The sequence below is a fragment of the Hydra vulgaris genome, chromosome 07 (assembly GCF_038396675.1).
Source record: "Hydra vulgaris chromosome 07, alternate assembly HydraT2T_AEP".
NCBI lineage: Eukaryota > Metazoa > Cnidaria > Hydrozoa > Anthoathecata > Hydridae > Hydra > Hydra vulgaris.
In genome coordinates, this window is record NC_088926.1 from 23,920,001 (window position 1) to 23,937,500 (window position 17,500).

At 27.7% G+C, this 17,500-nt stretch overlaps 1 protein-coding gene across 1 annotated transcript in view; it reads left to right on the forward strand.

Annotated features, from left to right (window-relative positions):
• Positions 1 to 17,500, forward strand: part of LOC100209501 (succinyl-CoA:3-ketoacid coenzyme A transferase 1, mitochondrial) — a 51,986-nt gene that overhangs the window by 18,006 nt on the left and 16,480 nt on the right. Inside the window, exons 7-11 of the mRNA XM_065801407.1 lie at positions 5,948 to 6,054; positions 6,278 to 6,338; positions 7,760 to 7,867; positions 8,099 to 8,210; positions 9,312 to 9,406. Coding sequence (XP_065657479.1) covers positions 5,948 to 6,054; positions 6,278 to 6,338; positions 7,760 to 7,867; positions 8,099 to 8,210; positions 9,312 to 9,406 — 483 coding nt within the window. The remainder of the gene's footprint in view (positions 1 to 5,947; positions 6,055 to 6,277; positions 6,339 to 7,759; positions 7,868 to 8,098; positions 8,211 to 9,311; positions 9,407 to 17,500) is intronic.

Below are 17,500 nucleotides of genomic sequence, written 5' to 3' on the forward strand. Positions count from 1 at the left end.
GAGTGACTCTTGTTTAAAATGGTCCATCAGCACCTAATCCATCTTTTCTATTTTCCTGTCAATGCCAACAACAGATTTAATTCTTCATGCACGCAAAAAGTACTCAAGAATGATGAAGTTGTTAAAAGATCCTGGCTTATATACTCTAAAAGAAAAGATGTTGTGTTTTGTTTCTCATGTAAGTTGTTTAATGACATGGACATACATTTGAAGACAATCGGTTTTGGAGACTACAAAAATTTGCGCAGACAGCTGAAGGAACATGAAACTTTTAAAAATCACATCAGCTCATTAAGCAAATGGATGCATCACAACAATGACTTCTCAGTGCAGAGGTACAGTGTTGGCAGTTAGTTCTGGAAAGATTATTTGCAATAGTGTCATTTTTAGGAGAACAATGTCTTGCCTTTTGTGGAAATTTTGATGTTTTATGTGAGAAATGTAATGAAAACTTCCTAAAATAAGTTAAATTCTGCAGATATTGATGGCATGGAATCATTAGATGAATTGTTTGCGATTCATCTAGTTAGTTACCCATTGTCTGAATTAATTGAACCAAAAACGTCACCATTAAAAGTACTAGAGTTTATTTTAAGAAACAATAATTTCACTCCAAATGTTTCTATTGCTTTACGAATTCTGTTAACACAGCCAGTATCATTTGCATCTGGAGAGCGTAGTTTTTCAAAACTGAAATTAATTAAACATTACTTAAGATCTACTATGTCACAAAATCATTTGACAGGTCTTTCTTTAATTTCCATAGAAAGTGATATGGCTAAAAAATTCGACTTTAATGAATTATTGAAGGCTTTCTGAAAAGAAAATTGTTGCATCTGAAAAGAGTAGGAAAGTAAACTTCTTTCACTAAGTCATGTTAAATATATGCCCATTTTGTATGTGTTTTGCTTGCTTTTTGTGTTTGTACTATTTGGATTTTGCAAATGTTTTGCAAATATACGATTTTATACGTCACCCATAGTTTTACTTAAGGCATTTTTTTAATATATTGGTGCTTTTTATTTAGGGCGGCAAACTGGGATCTTGTCTTGGGCGGCAAAATACCTTGAGCCGACACTGTGTGTGTGTGTGTATATATATATATATATATATATATATATATATATATATATATATATATATATATATATATATTTAAACAATTTTAAAATGTATTCTACAAAGTAGAGTGCTCAATGTTCTTAAAAGAACAGAGCAATTATAAATTAGTAGAGAATCACTTAACAAAAATTTTTCTCATTTAACACTGTGTTTCATCAATAAAAACTCATCAGAAATGCATTTCTGATTAGTCTTTATTGATGAAACAAAGTGTTAAATGAGAAATATTTTCGTTAAATGATTTTCTACTAATTTAATTTATATATAGTATATATATATATATATATATATATATATATATATATATATATATATATATATATATATATATATATATATATTTATATATATATATATAACTTTAGTTGTTAAATGTTGAACACAAAACCAAAGACTCTACCAGATGTGAATTACGATATCACGCAAGGTTTAATTAAAGTAACAATACCAGATGAAAAATTAAAATATGTAATATGATTACACACAATCAGTTAAATTAAAATTGTGATACAATTTGAAACATTAAATGATGTCAAATGATGCCACACAACCCTTGAGAATTTCTAATTAGCCAGGGGCGTGGTGGCTCTAAAAAATCCATGCGGTATTTTTATTAAAAGGCCTATATATGCGGTATTTTACCATATATGCTTAATGTAAAGGCCCATACAAAAAAAAATATGTATACATATATATATATATATATATATATATATATATATATATATATATATATATATATATATATATATATATATATATATATATATATATATACATATATATATATATATATATATATATACATATATATATATATATATACATATATATATATATATATATATACATATATATATATATATATATATATATATATATATATATATATATATATATATATATATATATATATATATATATATATAATAACTGACCCTATTCTAATTAATCATCAATACAAACTAGCAAGTTGAGATAACACTTGTAATAAATAATATTGTAGTTTGCAATTATTAATATTGTAGTTATTAATTATTGTAGTTTGCAATTATTAATATTGTAATTATTAATTATTGTATTTGTGATTTGTAATTAATAATATTGTTTCTAATACTTCAAAATAAAAAATGGTAACAATACCATGCAGCGACCACGCTTTTGTTCTGATTTTCTTAAAACACAATTTTACCTCAAGCAAATACGATTAGTATTTTATTGTTTGAAGAGCATAGCCTAGCACAAAATTAAAAATCAAAGATTTTAATTTTACTATTACTATATAATGATATATATTTTATTGTATAATAATATAAATTTTTTTTAATTATATATAGTTTTTATTCTAAAATAAATATTGAAAATCTTCAAAAATAAGAAATTCTTTTTATAGATAGTTTAAGCTTTTGTTTAATTTGGTATTTTAACTTTTTTTAACATTTTTGCCTAAACTCACAACAGCAAAAATGCCGCTCTAAAAATGGTGCCGTTATTGACATAATTTAAATATAAAAGTTTTTATAACGTAGTTTCATTCAGCAGTTACTTAATTGAAAGTACAGTCGTCCCCCGGTTAAACGAACTTAATTTGGAGTTCGAACTAGTTCGTTATCCGAAAAGTTGGTTAACCGAAACGCGTTTTCCCATAGGCCGCCATTAAAAAATTTTTAATTGGTGGATTTTGCCGAAATAATGGGGGAAAAAATTCAAAAAATTGTCCAACTTGATAAATAAAATAGGCAAAGGTGAAATGATTGAAACCTGAGATTTATGCACTTTTAAAAATTGAAACAAATTGAAATTGTGCATGAAAATTGCTTGTCAAAGTTTTAGAAAAAACTAAAAATTGAACATGAACATTGCTTATCAAAAAATGAAAATTCAACAAGAAAATTGCTTGTCAAATTTTTACCAAAAAATTGAGAATTGAACTTGAAAAATGCTTGTCAAAATTTTACGAAAAAATTGAAAATTGAACATGAAAAATCGTTGTCAAATTTTTTACCAAAAAATTGAAAATTGAACTTGAAAGAAAATTCAACAAGAAAATTGCTTGTCAAATTTTTACCAAAAAATTGAGAATTGAACTTGAAAAATGCTTGTCAAAATTTTACGAAAAAATTAAAAATACGCCATTTGGCGGTCCCGGTTCGTTAACCGAGTTCCGGTTCGTTAACCGGGGGAGGATTTTGGGCAAACTTTCGGTTCGTTAACCGAAAGTTCGCTAACAGGGGGGTTCGTTAATCGGGGGACGACTGTATTTCATATTTTTTCTAAAAATGCTATTTTGTTGTTTTTTCATTTTATAATAAGAGTCTGCAGACTTTTTTAAATTTATTTTGTCAACATTAGGATCATTAAAAATCATTTATGGGTTCATAAATTTTCTTATGAAAAAATATCATAATACGTCCTAAAATATCTACTTTGTTTTAAGAGCAATATTATTATTATGCAAAATACTAATATAATTGCGCTCAAAGTTGAAGACTTAAAATCAAAGGATTAATAAAATTTAATTTGTGCAAACATAAATATTTTAAATGATTGTGGAATTTCTTTAAAATGTAGAAAAAATTTAAATTTGCCAAAAGGCCCATATTCAGATGAAAATGTGAAAAGCCCATGCGGGAATCCCGCATAACCTCTGGGGTCACCACGCCTCTGTAATTAGCCAATAATTAGTGACCGGGGCCCCGACTAAAAATGAGACTTTTATCAAACCCGGCCCCAGCTAAACTATAAGATTTAGCGGGGGTTGATAGCCAGGGCTAGAAGAAAATTTATAATACTTTATATATTATAATTTTATGCTAACATTTACTATTTATTAAATACTGGCATATATTTTATATATTTTTAAACTCTAGTTTACATCCAACAAGATTGCAAGGAACCACTATCAAGTTATGAGTTACTTTAAAATAGAGAATAAGTAAAAATACTAGGAAATGGTTAACTGAAGACTCGAAAAAATTGTATATAAAAGAAAAACATGAAGATGGCTAGTGGTTTTTTTGATGTGCGAGGAAAAAAACTGGATTATTAAAAGTTTTTATAGCATGAAGGGACAGATGCAGTAAAAGGATGCAACTTGTTGAATAAGAAAAGAGCAAGAATGAGTTTTGGTTTATCCTAATAGAGATGATAGCTTGTTTGAGCATTAACCATGATTGTATTTGTAGAAAAAATTAAGAAATGCAACCTCACAACAATGGGAGAGTGGCTCAAGCTTGGCAGATTAAGCAGGTCTAATTTATTGTTACTTTTTTTAATGTTAATTCGCCTCCCTAAGGCTGAAAAAGGCACTACAGACGAGGAGGCCACTAAATTGTGGTTATAACCCTCTCTCAACTATATAACTCCGAATCACGAACCTTAACAATCAAGGCCGCTGTGCAGAGAAAGAATGCAGTACTACCAAAGACATGGTGGGGAATAAACTCAGTACCTCTTGCTTATGACACAGGCGCTCTACCACTACACCACGACCACAATACATTTACAACGTGCTTTTAGACTTTGTTTAAGAGTAACAGGGTTGTTATTCATCAATATAGGAATACCAACATTATTGTAATATTTTTTTGCAGTAAATGAGTTTTGTTGTCTAACAAAAATGGCAGATTTTAAGCCACAGCAAGCCTTAGGCTGTTACAGAAGAGATATCAGATTAAAAATCAGCTGCTTGTTCTAAGCAATCAAAAAGTGAAAGTTTTTTATCAAGAAAAGAATATATATATATAAGTCAAGTCACCAACAAATAGAGCCACTTTAGATGTTAAATTTTCATGAAGATTGATATTGTAGATAAGAAACAATACAGAAGCAAAGATTTAAGGGTACCACAAGATACCTTGTGGTACTCTTAAAGTTACTTAATAAAAAAGAAGAGTGTAAGCCTTCAAGAATAACTTTATTACTGCAGTTAGTAAGAAATAGTTTAATAATCTCTAATAACAGAGTGAAGACTAATCTCAGGATAGTTTGAGATGTCAAAGTGTTTTTTAGAGTTTTGAAAAATGGGAACCACTTATTAGGCACTTTTTAAAAATTAAATATTATTGAATCTTATATAATTAACAAGATTAAATGTTTGACTTACTTTAGTTAATGCTAATGTTGAAGACTAACCAAAAGTTCTAGAACCTAACTTCTAGAACCTAACACCTGATATAAGATGCAAGATTTAGTAAACTGAGAATAACAGAACTTAACATCAGACGGGATCTTTTTACATTGACTTCTTGGAATAATAAAAGGACATTTGTTCTTAAGAGAGATGTTCTTGTAAAAACGATGAGATAAATGATTAATAAAGCAACTGCTCATGTTGGTGAAAAATATAGAATGAGGTCTTGAAATTGAAGAGTAGGAATAAAAGCTTACAAACTTTTAGTCCAGAAGCAATAAAAGCTTCAGGGTGAAATATTTATACATCCTAAAGTATAATAAAATATACTTTAGGATGTATAAGTATTTATGCAGCCCCGGTCACAAACCCAGCCCTGGCTATATTTCTATCAAACCCAGCCCCAGTCAAATGTAAAACCCAATAATATGCATCTCAGTTATTATATAAATTTAATTTTTTATTTATAAAAATAAATGATGGCTCGAGCTGTAATACCAAATGATAGTATCGGTACAAACAATGCCAATATAACCAATACTTTCAATACCATTATTGCGTGACCTCAATATCAATACTGTAAGGTATTGCACCGATACCTGGCGGTAAACTGAGTCTCGATACTAATTATCTAGCGTCTAATATATATATATGCACCCACACATCGTTACTTAGTGAATTACATTATTTTAGCATCGTATCTTTAATGGAAGAAACTATATTATGGAAGAAGCCATCTTTGGAGACTTTGCACTTATCAAGGCATGGAAAGCTGATAGAATGGGAAATTTGATTTTCAGGTGCAATATAATTATATTAAAATTGTATTTTATGTAATTAATAATATTCTATTAAAATTTGTATTACTTCTAAAAATAATATTTTATAATAATTTAACACTAATTTCATATTTAATTTGTGTTATAAATTACAACTTTAAAAAGTTCATTTTTTCAGATATATAATTTAGTTTCAAATACACAAATGTGTTGAAAGTTTATAGCAAACCTTTTTTGTTAACAGGAAATCTGCACGTAACTTCAATGCAACTATGGCAAAATCAGCTAAAGTAACTATAGCTGAGGTGTGTTAAGTATCCCTTCTTTTTTTTATTATAAATATGATGTAGTTTTTTTGAAATAAATTTTCAACAATGGTTTGATTTGCACAAGTTATTTTATAACAGAATGTTGTAAGCAAAAAAAAAAATTAAAGCCTTAAGATCAAAGAAAAAATTATCTTATAAATTGAATTGTATTGTTCACACTTGAATGGGTTTTTTGGATAAATACACTATTATAACAATATAAAGTTAAATGTCATTTCCAAACAACGCCTTATCCAAATATGCTAAACGCGCATATAAGTATGAAAACAAACAATATACTAGTTTTTAAAATTATTATTCTTTTTTCCACATAAAAAATAAACTTAATTAAAGTTAACTAAACTAATTGACTTATTACAAAACTAATTATTGAATATGTATTGTCATCAAGCAAGAATATGTATGCAAAATTTGAAGAAAATCTATCATCAGGAAGTGACTCAAAAATTGATTGCAAGATTTGATGCAAACAGACAGAATCAACGAGATTTATTTTTAGAGACTATTTTTGCTTATTTTATTAAAGATTTTTTAACAGAGACAACTGTCAGTGGTTTGTAACTTTTTTAAAAAAGAACAAAGTTTTTGGCTAATTGTTTTTATATCATTTTAATATTTAACTTCTAATTGTGAAAAATAAAATAAATTCTGCATTGTTCCATTATTAAAGGGTTAAGTAAAAATTATCTATTAAAATAAAAAGGCTTATATGTTTATAGTTTTCATGTTATTTATTTGAAGTTTTTATATTTTTCTTATTAGTATTATTTATTTATGGTTATTATATTTTTCTTTATGAATTCCTTAACCACAAAATAGAGCTAGAGAAAATATTTGTGCATTTCTTGCTTAAATTTAAGAAATATTTATTTTTTAAACTTAGAACTGCAAGTTTAAACTTCCATAATAGGGTCTTCCATAAAGTATGTATGCAGTTATGGGGGGAGAGGTTACCCCAAAACATTCAAGTCTTGTAACAGGAGGCTAAAGATTTCCAATAACTGTAACAAGAGGGTAAAGAACCTCCAACAAGTATTACTAATAACTCTTTAACACTTTCAATAATTGGAGGGTAAAGACCCTCCAATTATTGAAACAACTGTAACAGGAGGGTAAAGACCCTCCAACAAGTACTACTAATAGTTATTTAACACCTGGATTAGATTACCCTAATCCAAGTGTTAAATAGTTATTATTAGTTCTTGTTTTTTACTATTTCCCTCCAGGTTTTATTATTTAAACCTGGTTATGAAAGTGTATACAGTGTCTGGAGAGATCAAAGATGCAGAACAAAATGCAGACAACAAAATAAATGTTTGCTCTTTGTTATTAAAAAAGCTTTAAGCTTGACTATTTGACTATATTTGACTAATAGTCAAATTAAAATTATATTTTAGGTAGAAGAGATTGTAGATACTGGAAGCTTTTCTCCTGATGAAATTCATATTCCAAGTATTTATGTTGATCGTGTCGTCAAAGGAGAACGTTATGAAAAAAGAATTGAAGTAATTAATTATAAATTATATATTGATTATATAAATTATAGATAAAATTAATAATAAAAATATCTTATTATCCATTTGGAAATACACAATGAAGTTAAGTTTTATGAGGAAGTAGAAATCGGTTTTATAAAATGCTTTGACAAATTTAATAAAACTAGAACAATGTTAATAAAAATTAATAAATATTTGTGTTTCAAAATTAGTTTCACACTTTTTTTTCAATATTCTTAGTATTTAAGACTCCACCATAGTAAGTCTGATGATGCACCAAAAAGTGAATCAGATTTATTACGAGAACGAATAATCAAGCGTGCTGTGCTTGAACTCAAAGATGGAATGTATGGTATCTTTTCTTATAATTTTTATTTTTTTATTTTGTTTTTTTAATAATCAAAAAGTTGTTTTATTAAATTTTTTTGTATATAAAAAATATCAATATCTAGATAACATAATTCTAAATAAAGTTTTATTTAATTTTATATAAGTGTAAGTAACTAAAGCTTAGAAATAAATTTTAATTTTTGTTTCAGTAATTTAGCTTAACAAGAAGTTGTATATAATATATACTATATAATATACTATATAGTTTCTTTTTTTTTTTTTGTTTGTTTGTGTTTCTGATATTTATTTTTATTTTTGTTGAAGTTGATAGGCAAGTTTTTGAATTGCATTCTGATATTTGTAAAGTTTCTTCATATGGTGGAAATGAGTTTTCAATTGGAGGTTCATTTAAGGTCATGGCTTTTCTATTCAAAAAATGCAATCTGTTGTCACAAGCTAAATTGCTGACGTGTAAATGACACTGGATGAACTGCCAATGATTTACTGGAACTAAAAGCCAAAAAAAAATAAAACTATTTTATTGAAAAAATAATGCAAACCCGAACAAAAAGTTTGTAATAATTATCTCAACAAAATGTTTGAAATTTTCTTGTACAAAACTTTATAAAAAATAATATTAATGTACAGACATTTGGAAAAATTTTTAAATGTTTACCTTAAAAACTTGAACTTTTTTTTTTTTTTTTTTTTTTAAACAAAACTTGTTTTCTTGATGTGCATACGTTTTGTCACCCTGATCATGGTGATGTCACTGATGATCTTGTATTAAATTAGTGACAGCCAGGAGCTTTAATACAGGCTATGGATAAGACAGGCAGTAGATAGTTAAGAAGAGTGACAACAAAATGAAAATGATTTTTTCAGTACATTCTTTTCTGTAATAATCTACATATTCATTAAAATACACATTTCAAAAATTAAACTATGCAAAATATATTAGTATTGTGCAGACCTAATAAGACAGTAAGACTATAATATATTAGTATTGTGCAGACCTAATAAGACAGTAAATACTAGTATAAGCAGTTGTAAAAATGTTGTTTAGCCAATTTGTTTATGAAAGCTTATAATTTAAAAGTTTATTCTTAACAACCTATCATAGCAAATCTTGGAATTGGCATTCCTATTCTTGCAAGTGATTACTTAAAACCCAATGTTAATGTTGTTTTACAGAGTGAAAATGGAATTTTAGGTTTGGTAAGTAATTTTCAAGATATTGTGGAGAAATTTAATTAAAAAATTATGTATATGTTGTGCATATATACTTACTACAACTAAGTAAATACACTAAGTAAAAACTTTTTCATCTTTTTCATGAGATAAAAATCTGAAAATAGGCCTGGAGGTTAAATATTCTGAATATATTCTAGATTAATAAAAATTATTTTATTATTTAAATAATTTTAATTGGCATTAATCAAAAGAAGTTTTAATTTTGACAAGCTTTAAAAAAGTACTCATTGTCAATTAAAACTTGTTGATACAACTTTTGAGATCATATTTTGCATATATTTACATACACAAAATATGTTTATATATATGATATCTAACTTTTTAGGTTGTTTTTTTTTTAATCTATAAAAAATGTAATAAAATAATTTAAAAGTTAATCTTCAATATTATTTTATTTATTTTTTCAATTAATTTTTAATGATCTTCTTAAAATGTTATTTAAGCTTTACACAACTTTATATTAAAGCTATTACACTAGAAAGATTCAAATTAATGTTATTCAATGTATAAATAACCCTTCAAGAAGAAGAACACAAAAAAATTAAAAGGTTATAAAAGCGTTTACAAATTGAATTTTTTTTTTTGCAAATCAAGAATTACGAGTAAGTGATTGTTTGTTAATGTTTGCTTTTCTGCGTTTCTCTCAATATTATATATAAAAGTTTATTTTTGTATATAGATATTGCATATAAAAATTTAGGTAGGCAAGAAAGATTTGGTTTAAGCATTTTTATATTAACGTTTATCTTATTTTTATTAGTAAAGTTTTGTGTAGACATGCAATATTGCCTACTGCCAGTTTAATCTGTTGAAGATTTATCATGAGTTTTAATTCATTATCTGTTTGTTTAAATTTCAATTCAAATTATTAAAAAATTTATTTTACTTTTCTAGTAAACATGTCACAGTATTAGTAAAATTTAATTATGATATTAATGTTAAAATATTTATAGTTTGATCATTTGCTTTTTATAAATTTATTAACTTATTTTCACGCTTTTATTTTGATATTAGTTTTAATTTTTTGTTTAATAAATTTGATCCAAATATGTAATGACAAATTTTTCTTGCAAACAAATCGTGACCTGAGTACTTATTTGTTTCAACTCCACTTTTATAAAAAATCAAAATAACGATAATGAAGTCAACATAATATTAAATTTTTTTATTATATTTGTTTATCTATGTCATAATATGCCTGGTATGCGTCAATTAAGAGTTCTCTTAATTCTCCACTGTTAAAGCTTGTTTTATAATGTTTAAATGTTTTTAAATGTTTCAACTCCAAAATGGCCAATTAGATAAGGTGGTAAAAAAACTAATTGCTTTTCTCCAACACCACATTACAAGATGGCAGACTACGAATCTGCACAAATATCTTTTCTTGTAACTCAATAATGTTATACAACAGTTTAAGAGATCAAAATCAAAATAGGTTTTGAAGTTAAAAGGAGAAAAAGGAAAGCACATAAAGTAATAATTGTCATTAACGAACTAATTAATTGTCGAACGAAGTTCATACTTACATAAATTTGTTTCTGTGTATCAAATCTAGGGATTGCAATCCCGGGATCCTGGACTATACAGAAAGCTTTAATTGACTTAAACCACCCAGTTTCCTTAAACAAAAGTGATTTTGTGGTTCTTTCGGAAATAATAGAAGTACTTGCACCTGTCAAATTAGCAGTAGATGCGTTATGCAGATGAGATGCTAATTTATACACTGCAGATGCAGTACTCATATTTTTATTCCAGCAGATTGTTCAAAAACAACCTCCCTTTGCTAATAAAATATTCCAAGCTATAAAAACAAGAATGGAAAAAGATGATGTGAAGAAATTTCTGGTGTTTTAAAATATCTTCAAAATCCAAAATATGATGCTGTGCATGATGAAACAAATGTCTGCAAAATTTTTGGAATTCCTCTTCAAACCTTTATTAGGAAACAGATAAAAAATCTTGTTGAGAGACTAGCTGCTTTTAAAAATGATAATTTAGAAAAATCAAGTATTGATGTTGATGAAAATATAATGGTTGTCGTTAGAAATGAAGAATCACAAGTTCGAGCCTCCCTGTCTTTAAGAGAAAAGTTACAAGAACAAATTGCACAAAGCATGAAAGCCATCGAACCAGAAACACAAACATCAAATTTAATGTCAATAATAAAGAAAGAAATGCATCTGTTTGAAAATGGTGGAAACTGGGGGCATAATTTAGAATTAGTATGCCAATATTTGTTATTTATTCCACCAACGAGCATCGAACCTGAGCGGGCATTTTCTGCAGCTGGGTATTTGGGAAGTAAAATAAGGAGTAGGCTAAATGACCAAACCTTAGATGCTCTACTATTCCTCTGGGCATATTTTTAGACAAAAAAAGAAAGTTTGTAAATAAAATATGCATTTAATATGAATTGTTTTTTTGTTTTACATTTATTATTTAGCTATCATTTATTTATAAATATAAAATAATGATTTTCTTTAATTTTTGTTACTCAATATTAATAAACAACTTATTTTGTTATTTTTTACAAAGTAACTTGTTGCTACAACTGGTACAACGGTAGCCAAATTTAAGAAAATTTATGTTTACAAATTTATTTTGAAATTTTGATTGTTTAGTGACTTTAGTCAAATACACTTTAAATGTTCAAATGTTATTTACGTATCCAATTATTTGATGAAGATTATTCTGTAAAGTCTGTAATCTTAAAACATAATATGGAAGGTACCGTATATACATTTCTGCATCATTTTAAGATCTTTTTATACACCTGCTGCCTATTACACAATTGAAACAATTTAAGGCGTCATAGAAAATTAGTTTAAGTTATAAAGGCATAATGAATTAAATAAAAAATTGATAACATCAAAAAGTATATTCATATATGCAGTATTAACTTCTGTTTTTTAGCAAATACCTCACATTATATATAATTCCGCGATCCCGGGATTTTAACTTCTTCAATCCTGAAATCCCGGATTCGTAAATCAAGCCCGGGATGGCAATCTCTAATCAAATCTCATTATTATAAGGTTAATTTATCATTAATGTATAAATAATAAATGTTTGTGCAAAAAAAGATATATATGTCAAGCATCATAGTCATAGAGAAGTGTTTATTACTAAATTTAATATACACTTTCAAGATTAAAGACAGATTGATGTGACTACTTTGAATAAAATATAATAAATAAGAAGAAAGGATTTAACAGCTGTTAAGGGGTTTGGCAATAAGACTGAATTTTTCTTCATGCCCCAAAAATGTATTTACATTTTATAATAAATAATTTTGTAAATTTTTTTTTTATGGTGTAGTACATATTGACACATTTTTTTAAAGACTTTTCTATCAAGAAAGAAAGCATCCAGAAAGGTTGTTTCATGTTTTGATATGGAAAATGTTATTCAGCTTCCAAGAGCAAATACATCAAATTTTTTTTATAAAAGAAAACACTTTTTAATCTCACTGTTCATTACATCATACTTTCAAAATTTTTGATTTTCAAATCGGTGGATCATTGTTATGGTGCCACTATATGTGAATAATTAAATTTGAAGAAAAAAATTGAAAAAAATAATTTTTACCTATGCCGGATTGCACTTTTTGGTAAGGTGAAATTGTAGATTTTAAGCATAAATAAAGAGCAGGTCATACTTTTAAAATTTTCGAAATCTGAAACTGTGTAGATTTTTTTAATATATTACCATATATTATGAAACGTGAATAATTTAAAAAAAAAAAATCAAATCTCAGTGGGTCAAAAGGCGTTTGAAAAAAGATAGTTTTACGCAAAATGCATTGATTTAGAAGTTTTCTTTGCTTTCTTTTTTTAGCTTAAAATCATAAAAAGCAAATCAATGTTAAATTATACATTCAAATTTAACATTTTTAGTTGCTTTTATTCCAGCTTTACAGTTTTCTAAATAGATGAACACAAATAACAAATAAAAATTTTGCAATTATCTTATCTAGTGTGCAATCTAATGGGGAATGATAAACTTTAAAAAAAGTCAGTTTGTTATTTGAAATGTTTTATCTTTAATTATTTCTTTGTTTACAATTTTGTTAAAAAAAGGCTACTAAAATCTTTTTTTGAATTAAGCTCGGGTAAAGTTTTTCTATTCATTCTTGCTCTCACAAAGCTGTCTCTCTTTTTAAAACCACAAGCAGAAACTGCTGCCTCAATATTATAGCTCATTCACAAGATTGCGTGTGAAGAGGAAAGTACGGAGCTTCCAAATGAATAACCAGATATTTGTCAAGATTGTATGTAGAGATTTGGCATGTAAACACTGGTTTTGATATTATTTCCTTCTCCCAATCTATTAGCTCTTTGATAGATAAAACTTCTGTATTGAGTAAAACCTTTTTTCGTGACCTTACAGTTGTGTCTCCAAACTGCAAGGTTTTCTTTATATCTTTAATTGTCTTAATGGCAAATGTTCTCGATTCTTCATTTGAGCTTGATAAAATAGTTAAAATCAGGGATTCCGAGTGGGCAAAATAAGCACCATTTTGAATGTATTGTGTGGCAATATTTTGAACTTAATTATCTTGCCTTTTCAGCAATCGCAACAGTGTTACTATGCGACCTGGGCCATCTACAATACTGTGTTTCACTTTGATTTCATACCACATGCGGAAATATATTTGAGCTACCCATTTTACAATTAAAGAAACTTTTGAAGAACGTCACCAGTAAACATGTGATCACTCATAGAGGAAAATGATAGCTTCTGCTGTGGTAAGCCATCTGCTGTGTCAAATATTTCCACACTTTAGAAATATGTATGTCTGTCTTGCCTGTAGACAAACATTGTACCAACTTATAACTGAGAGCTGCATTTGTTGACATAGTTTTGAGAACTTTTTCTAGAATTTCAATCGAAGGTTCCAGTTGTTCAATAGGTTCAAACATTTTTGTCTTTTATGTCATTAATTTTAGATAGAGCCTTACCAATAGGGTCATTAAAATCATCCTTTGAATTAGTTGGGCCATCCAGTTCAACAATTATATGCCTCAATGGTAGTTCATTACAATGCTGCATACAAATGGACCTGAATAATTTCTTCTGATTTCTTCCAATGATTTGTTCCATATTTGATAGCAAACCTCCATCTTTTTTGGAACCTGTTATGGAGTTTGTAGAATCCCCTCCTATGACTTCTAAGGACTCATTGATTCCCCTTAGAACCATCCAATTGTAAAAAGCTAATGCTGCTTCTTTGGTTAGTTTGCTTGATGGTCTGGCTTTAGCAGGAGTGTAATGAGTAAGGTATTTTCCATTAGGCTCACAGGTAACAGTTATATGTTCTTCCTTTATAGTCCTCATGTGAAATTTATTTGTTAGAGGGTTCTGTTCCAACGCTATAGGTGAATCCTTTTGTTAATAAACAAACCTTTAATTGGTTCTTCATCGATTATTCTTTCTTCAGACATTCTTACTCTCTTCATTATTGCTTCCCTTGTTCTTCTTACTTTCATAGGATCAACTGCCAAGTAGGACATATTAGGTGTCAAATACTTCGCTTCAATAAGATCTAAAAGGAAGGATGTAACCACAGCTGACATTGCTGCTGGTGAAATATCTATACCTTATTGAAACTTCTGCAGTATGACTAATTAACATATAGTTTTTTTTTCAATTATTCTTTTGAAGTGGATTTTCCAAAATCTTTTCCTCGTTGAAATCTGAATCATCCTCAAAGAAACATTCAACATCATCGTCATTTTCTATCTTTTTTTTTTTTTTCATTTCTTATTTCTTCTCTTCTCCATACTTCCTCTTCATTTTTTTTCCTCTAGCGAAATCTGCCTGGAGGTCTCTTTAATATCATATAAACCCATCTGGTACTTTGAAATAGATTGTTCAAAAATTCCCAGGGTTGAACTTTCCAAGAAAGTTCAACCCTGGAAATTTTTTTCTCTTTGCAAGTACATTCAATATGTATTTGATCACCGCAAGAATAATTTTTCAAACAATACTTCTTACATAATACAATTTCGCACTTGCAACATGTGATATCTAATATCTGAACCAGTTGATCTGATCCAACATGTGATATCTAATATCTGATCCAGTAATATCTGATTCCCAAGAAGACATGTGTCTTAAAAGCTTTCCTATGTGTTATATCTCTGATTGTGTTCTTGGATACTTCAATTTTCTCTGTCAAAGTTTTCCTTTTAATAACCACTGGAGGCTTAAAAGGAGTATTTGCTTTCATCCACTGCTGAAGAACAATGTCGGCTAGTAGCCGAGAGAGGTCTCTCACTGATATATTCCTTCTAAGAACAAAAATAATTAATATCATGAAAAAATGTGTAATTTTCAGAAAACGCGAGAAGCTGTTTTGATGTATATTTTATTTCATAGTAAATTTTAAGTGTCATGAAATATTACCTGATAACATCTTTTTCTTAGTAAAGTTTCTTCGATTAGGAGACATTTTCTCAAGATATCTCTTTAAGTCGGCACTTCTGATGCAAGAAAATCCTTACTTCCGCCCAATGTTTAATGTTTTTTTTCACCCTAATAGTTCTGTGTAAAGTTGTATAAATTAACATCGCTATCCTCCATATGATACCAATTTTAAAAACACCTATTCTTCCGATATATAATACATGCAAAATATTATATATAATAATACATTATAATATATTATACATGCAAAAATATTTATTTATAAGTATAATCTTCTTTCAACTTGCATCGTTAGCATGGCCAAGTGGATCCCGCATCAGGCTAGTAAACTGAGGGTTCCAGGTTCAGCTCTCGGTATCGACGTTTTTTCGTGCACACTTTTGTGCACTAAATAAAGTTCTTACATATAAAGACAAAGCGCAGATTGTGCACCGCACATTGACTGTTACAGCCGTAACAGTCCGTTAACAGGCTGCAACTACTCTGTTAATCGAGTGTACACATCAACTAACTTTTTTTCGAAAAAAAAAATTATTTATGTTTTATAAAATATAGTAATACATAAAAAGAACTTTATACAGTTTTATATTTCAAAGATTTAAAAAGTATGACCCCCCCCCCCTCCTTGCATTTATACCTAAATCAACAATTTATCTTCCCAAAAAGTGCAATCCTGTATAGGTAAAAATTATTTTTTTCCCTAAGTTATTCACATATAGTGGCACAATAAAAATGATCTGCTGAATTGAAAATCAAAAATTTTGAAAGTATGATGTACCCTACTTTCATAGTTCAATGGATAACAAAGTTTACTTTTGTGTGAATATACTGATGATAGAACTGGTAATTGCATTGCATCAGCCTTAGTAAAGATTTTAAGGCAATTAGTTTTAGAACACCTAAATGTAACAGAAATTATTCTTTGGTCTGACTCATGTGTACCGCTGCAAAATAGAAGTTCAATATTTGCTTTTGCTTTAAAAGGTTTTATGCTGGAAAGTACACAGATTAAGAAAATTTTCAAAAAAAGGTCATTCTCTTGTTGGTTTTTAATAAAAGTTAGCTTTTTTTTTTCAGTCAAACAGGTAAAATATTATTCAAATACGCCTCACTTTATAATATATAAAGACTGTCACTCTATCACTGAGCCAGAAATATGTGTAAGTATTTTGAAAAAAGGAAGGATATAGGAGTTTAAATAATCTTAAAATAAAAACTTTTTATATTATACTGAGACTAATATATTTTGTCAAAATAATCTTCCATTTTTACTATATGTTGAAATTGTTCTTGTGTACTGTACCTTTTAATATCCATTTTCACATTGCAAACAGTGGTAATGTCATGGTTTTGGGGCTCAACCTTTTTTAGTAATTTCAAAATAAACATTCTATTTGTTTAAAGTAACAATTTACAGCAATAGTTCAAATCATATTTTAACAGATATTTTTTGAAGAATACTCTGATTAAATTAATCTCCTGATTAATAATCTCCTGATTAATTAATTTCCTTTTTAAAAGTGTTTTTAACAATAAAAAATTTTTTAAAGTTTCTTTCTCTTTCAAGTAAAGCTTGTTAGAAATTTTAAAGCCATATGTTGAAAAAAATAATATTGAATCTTTTATCCA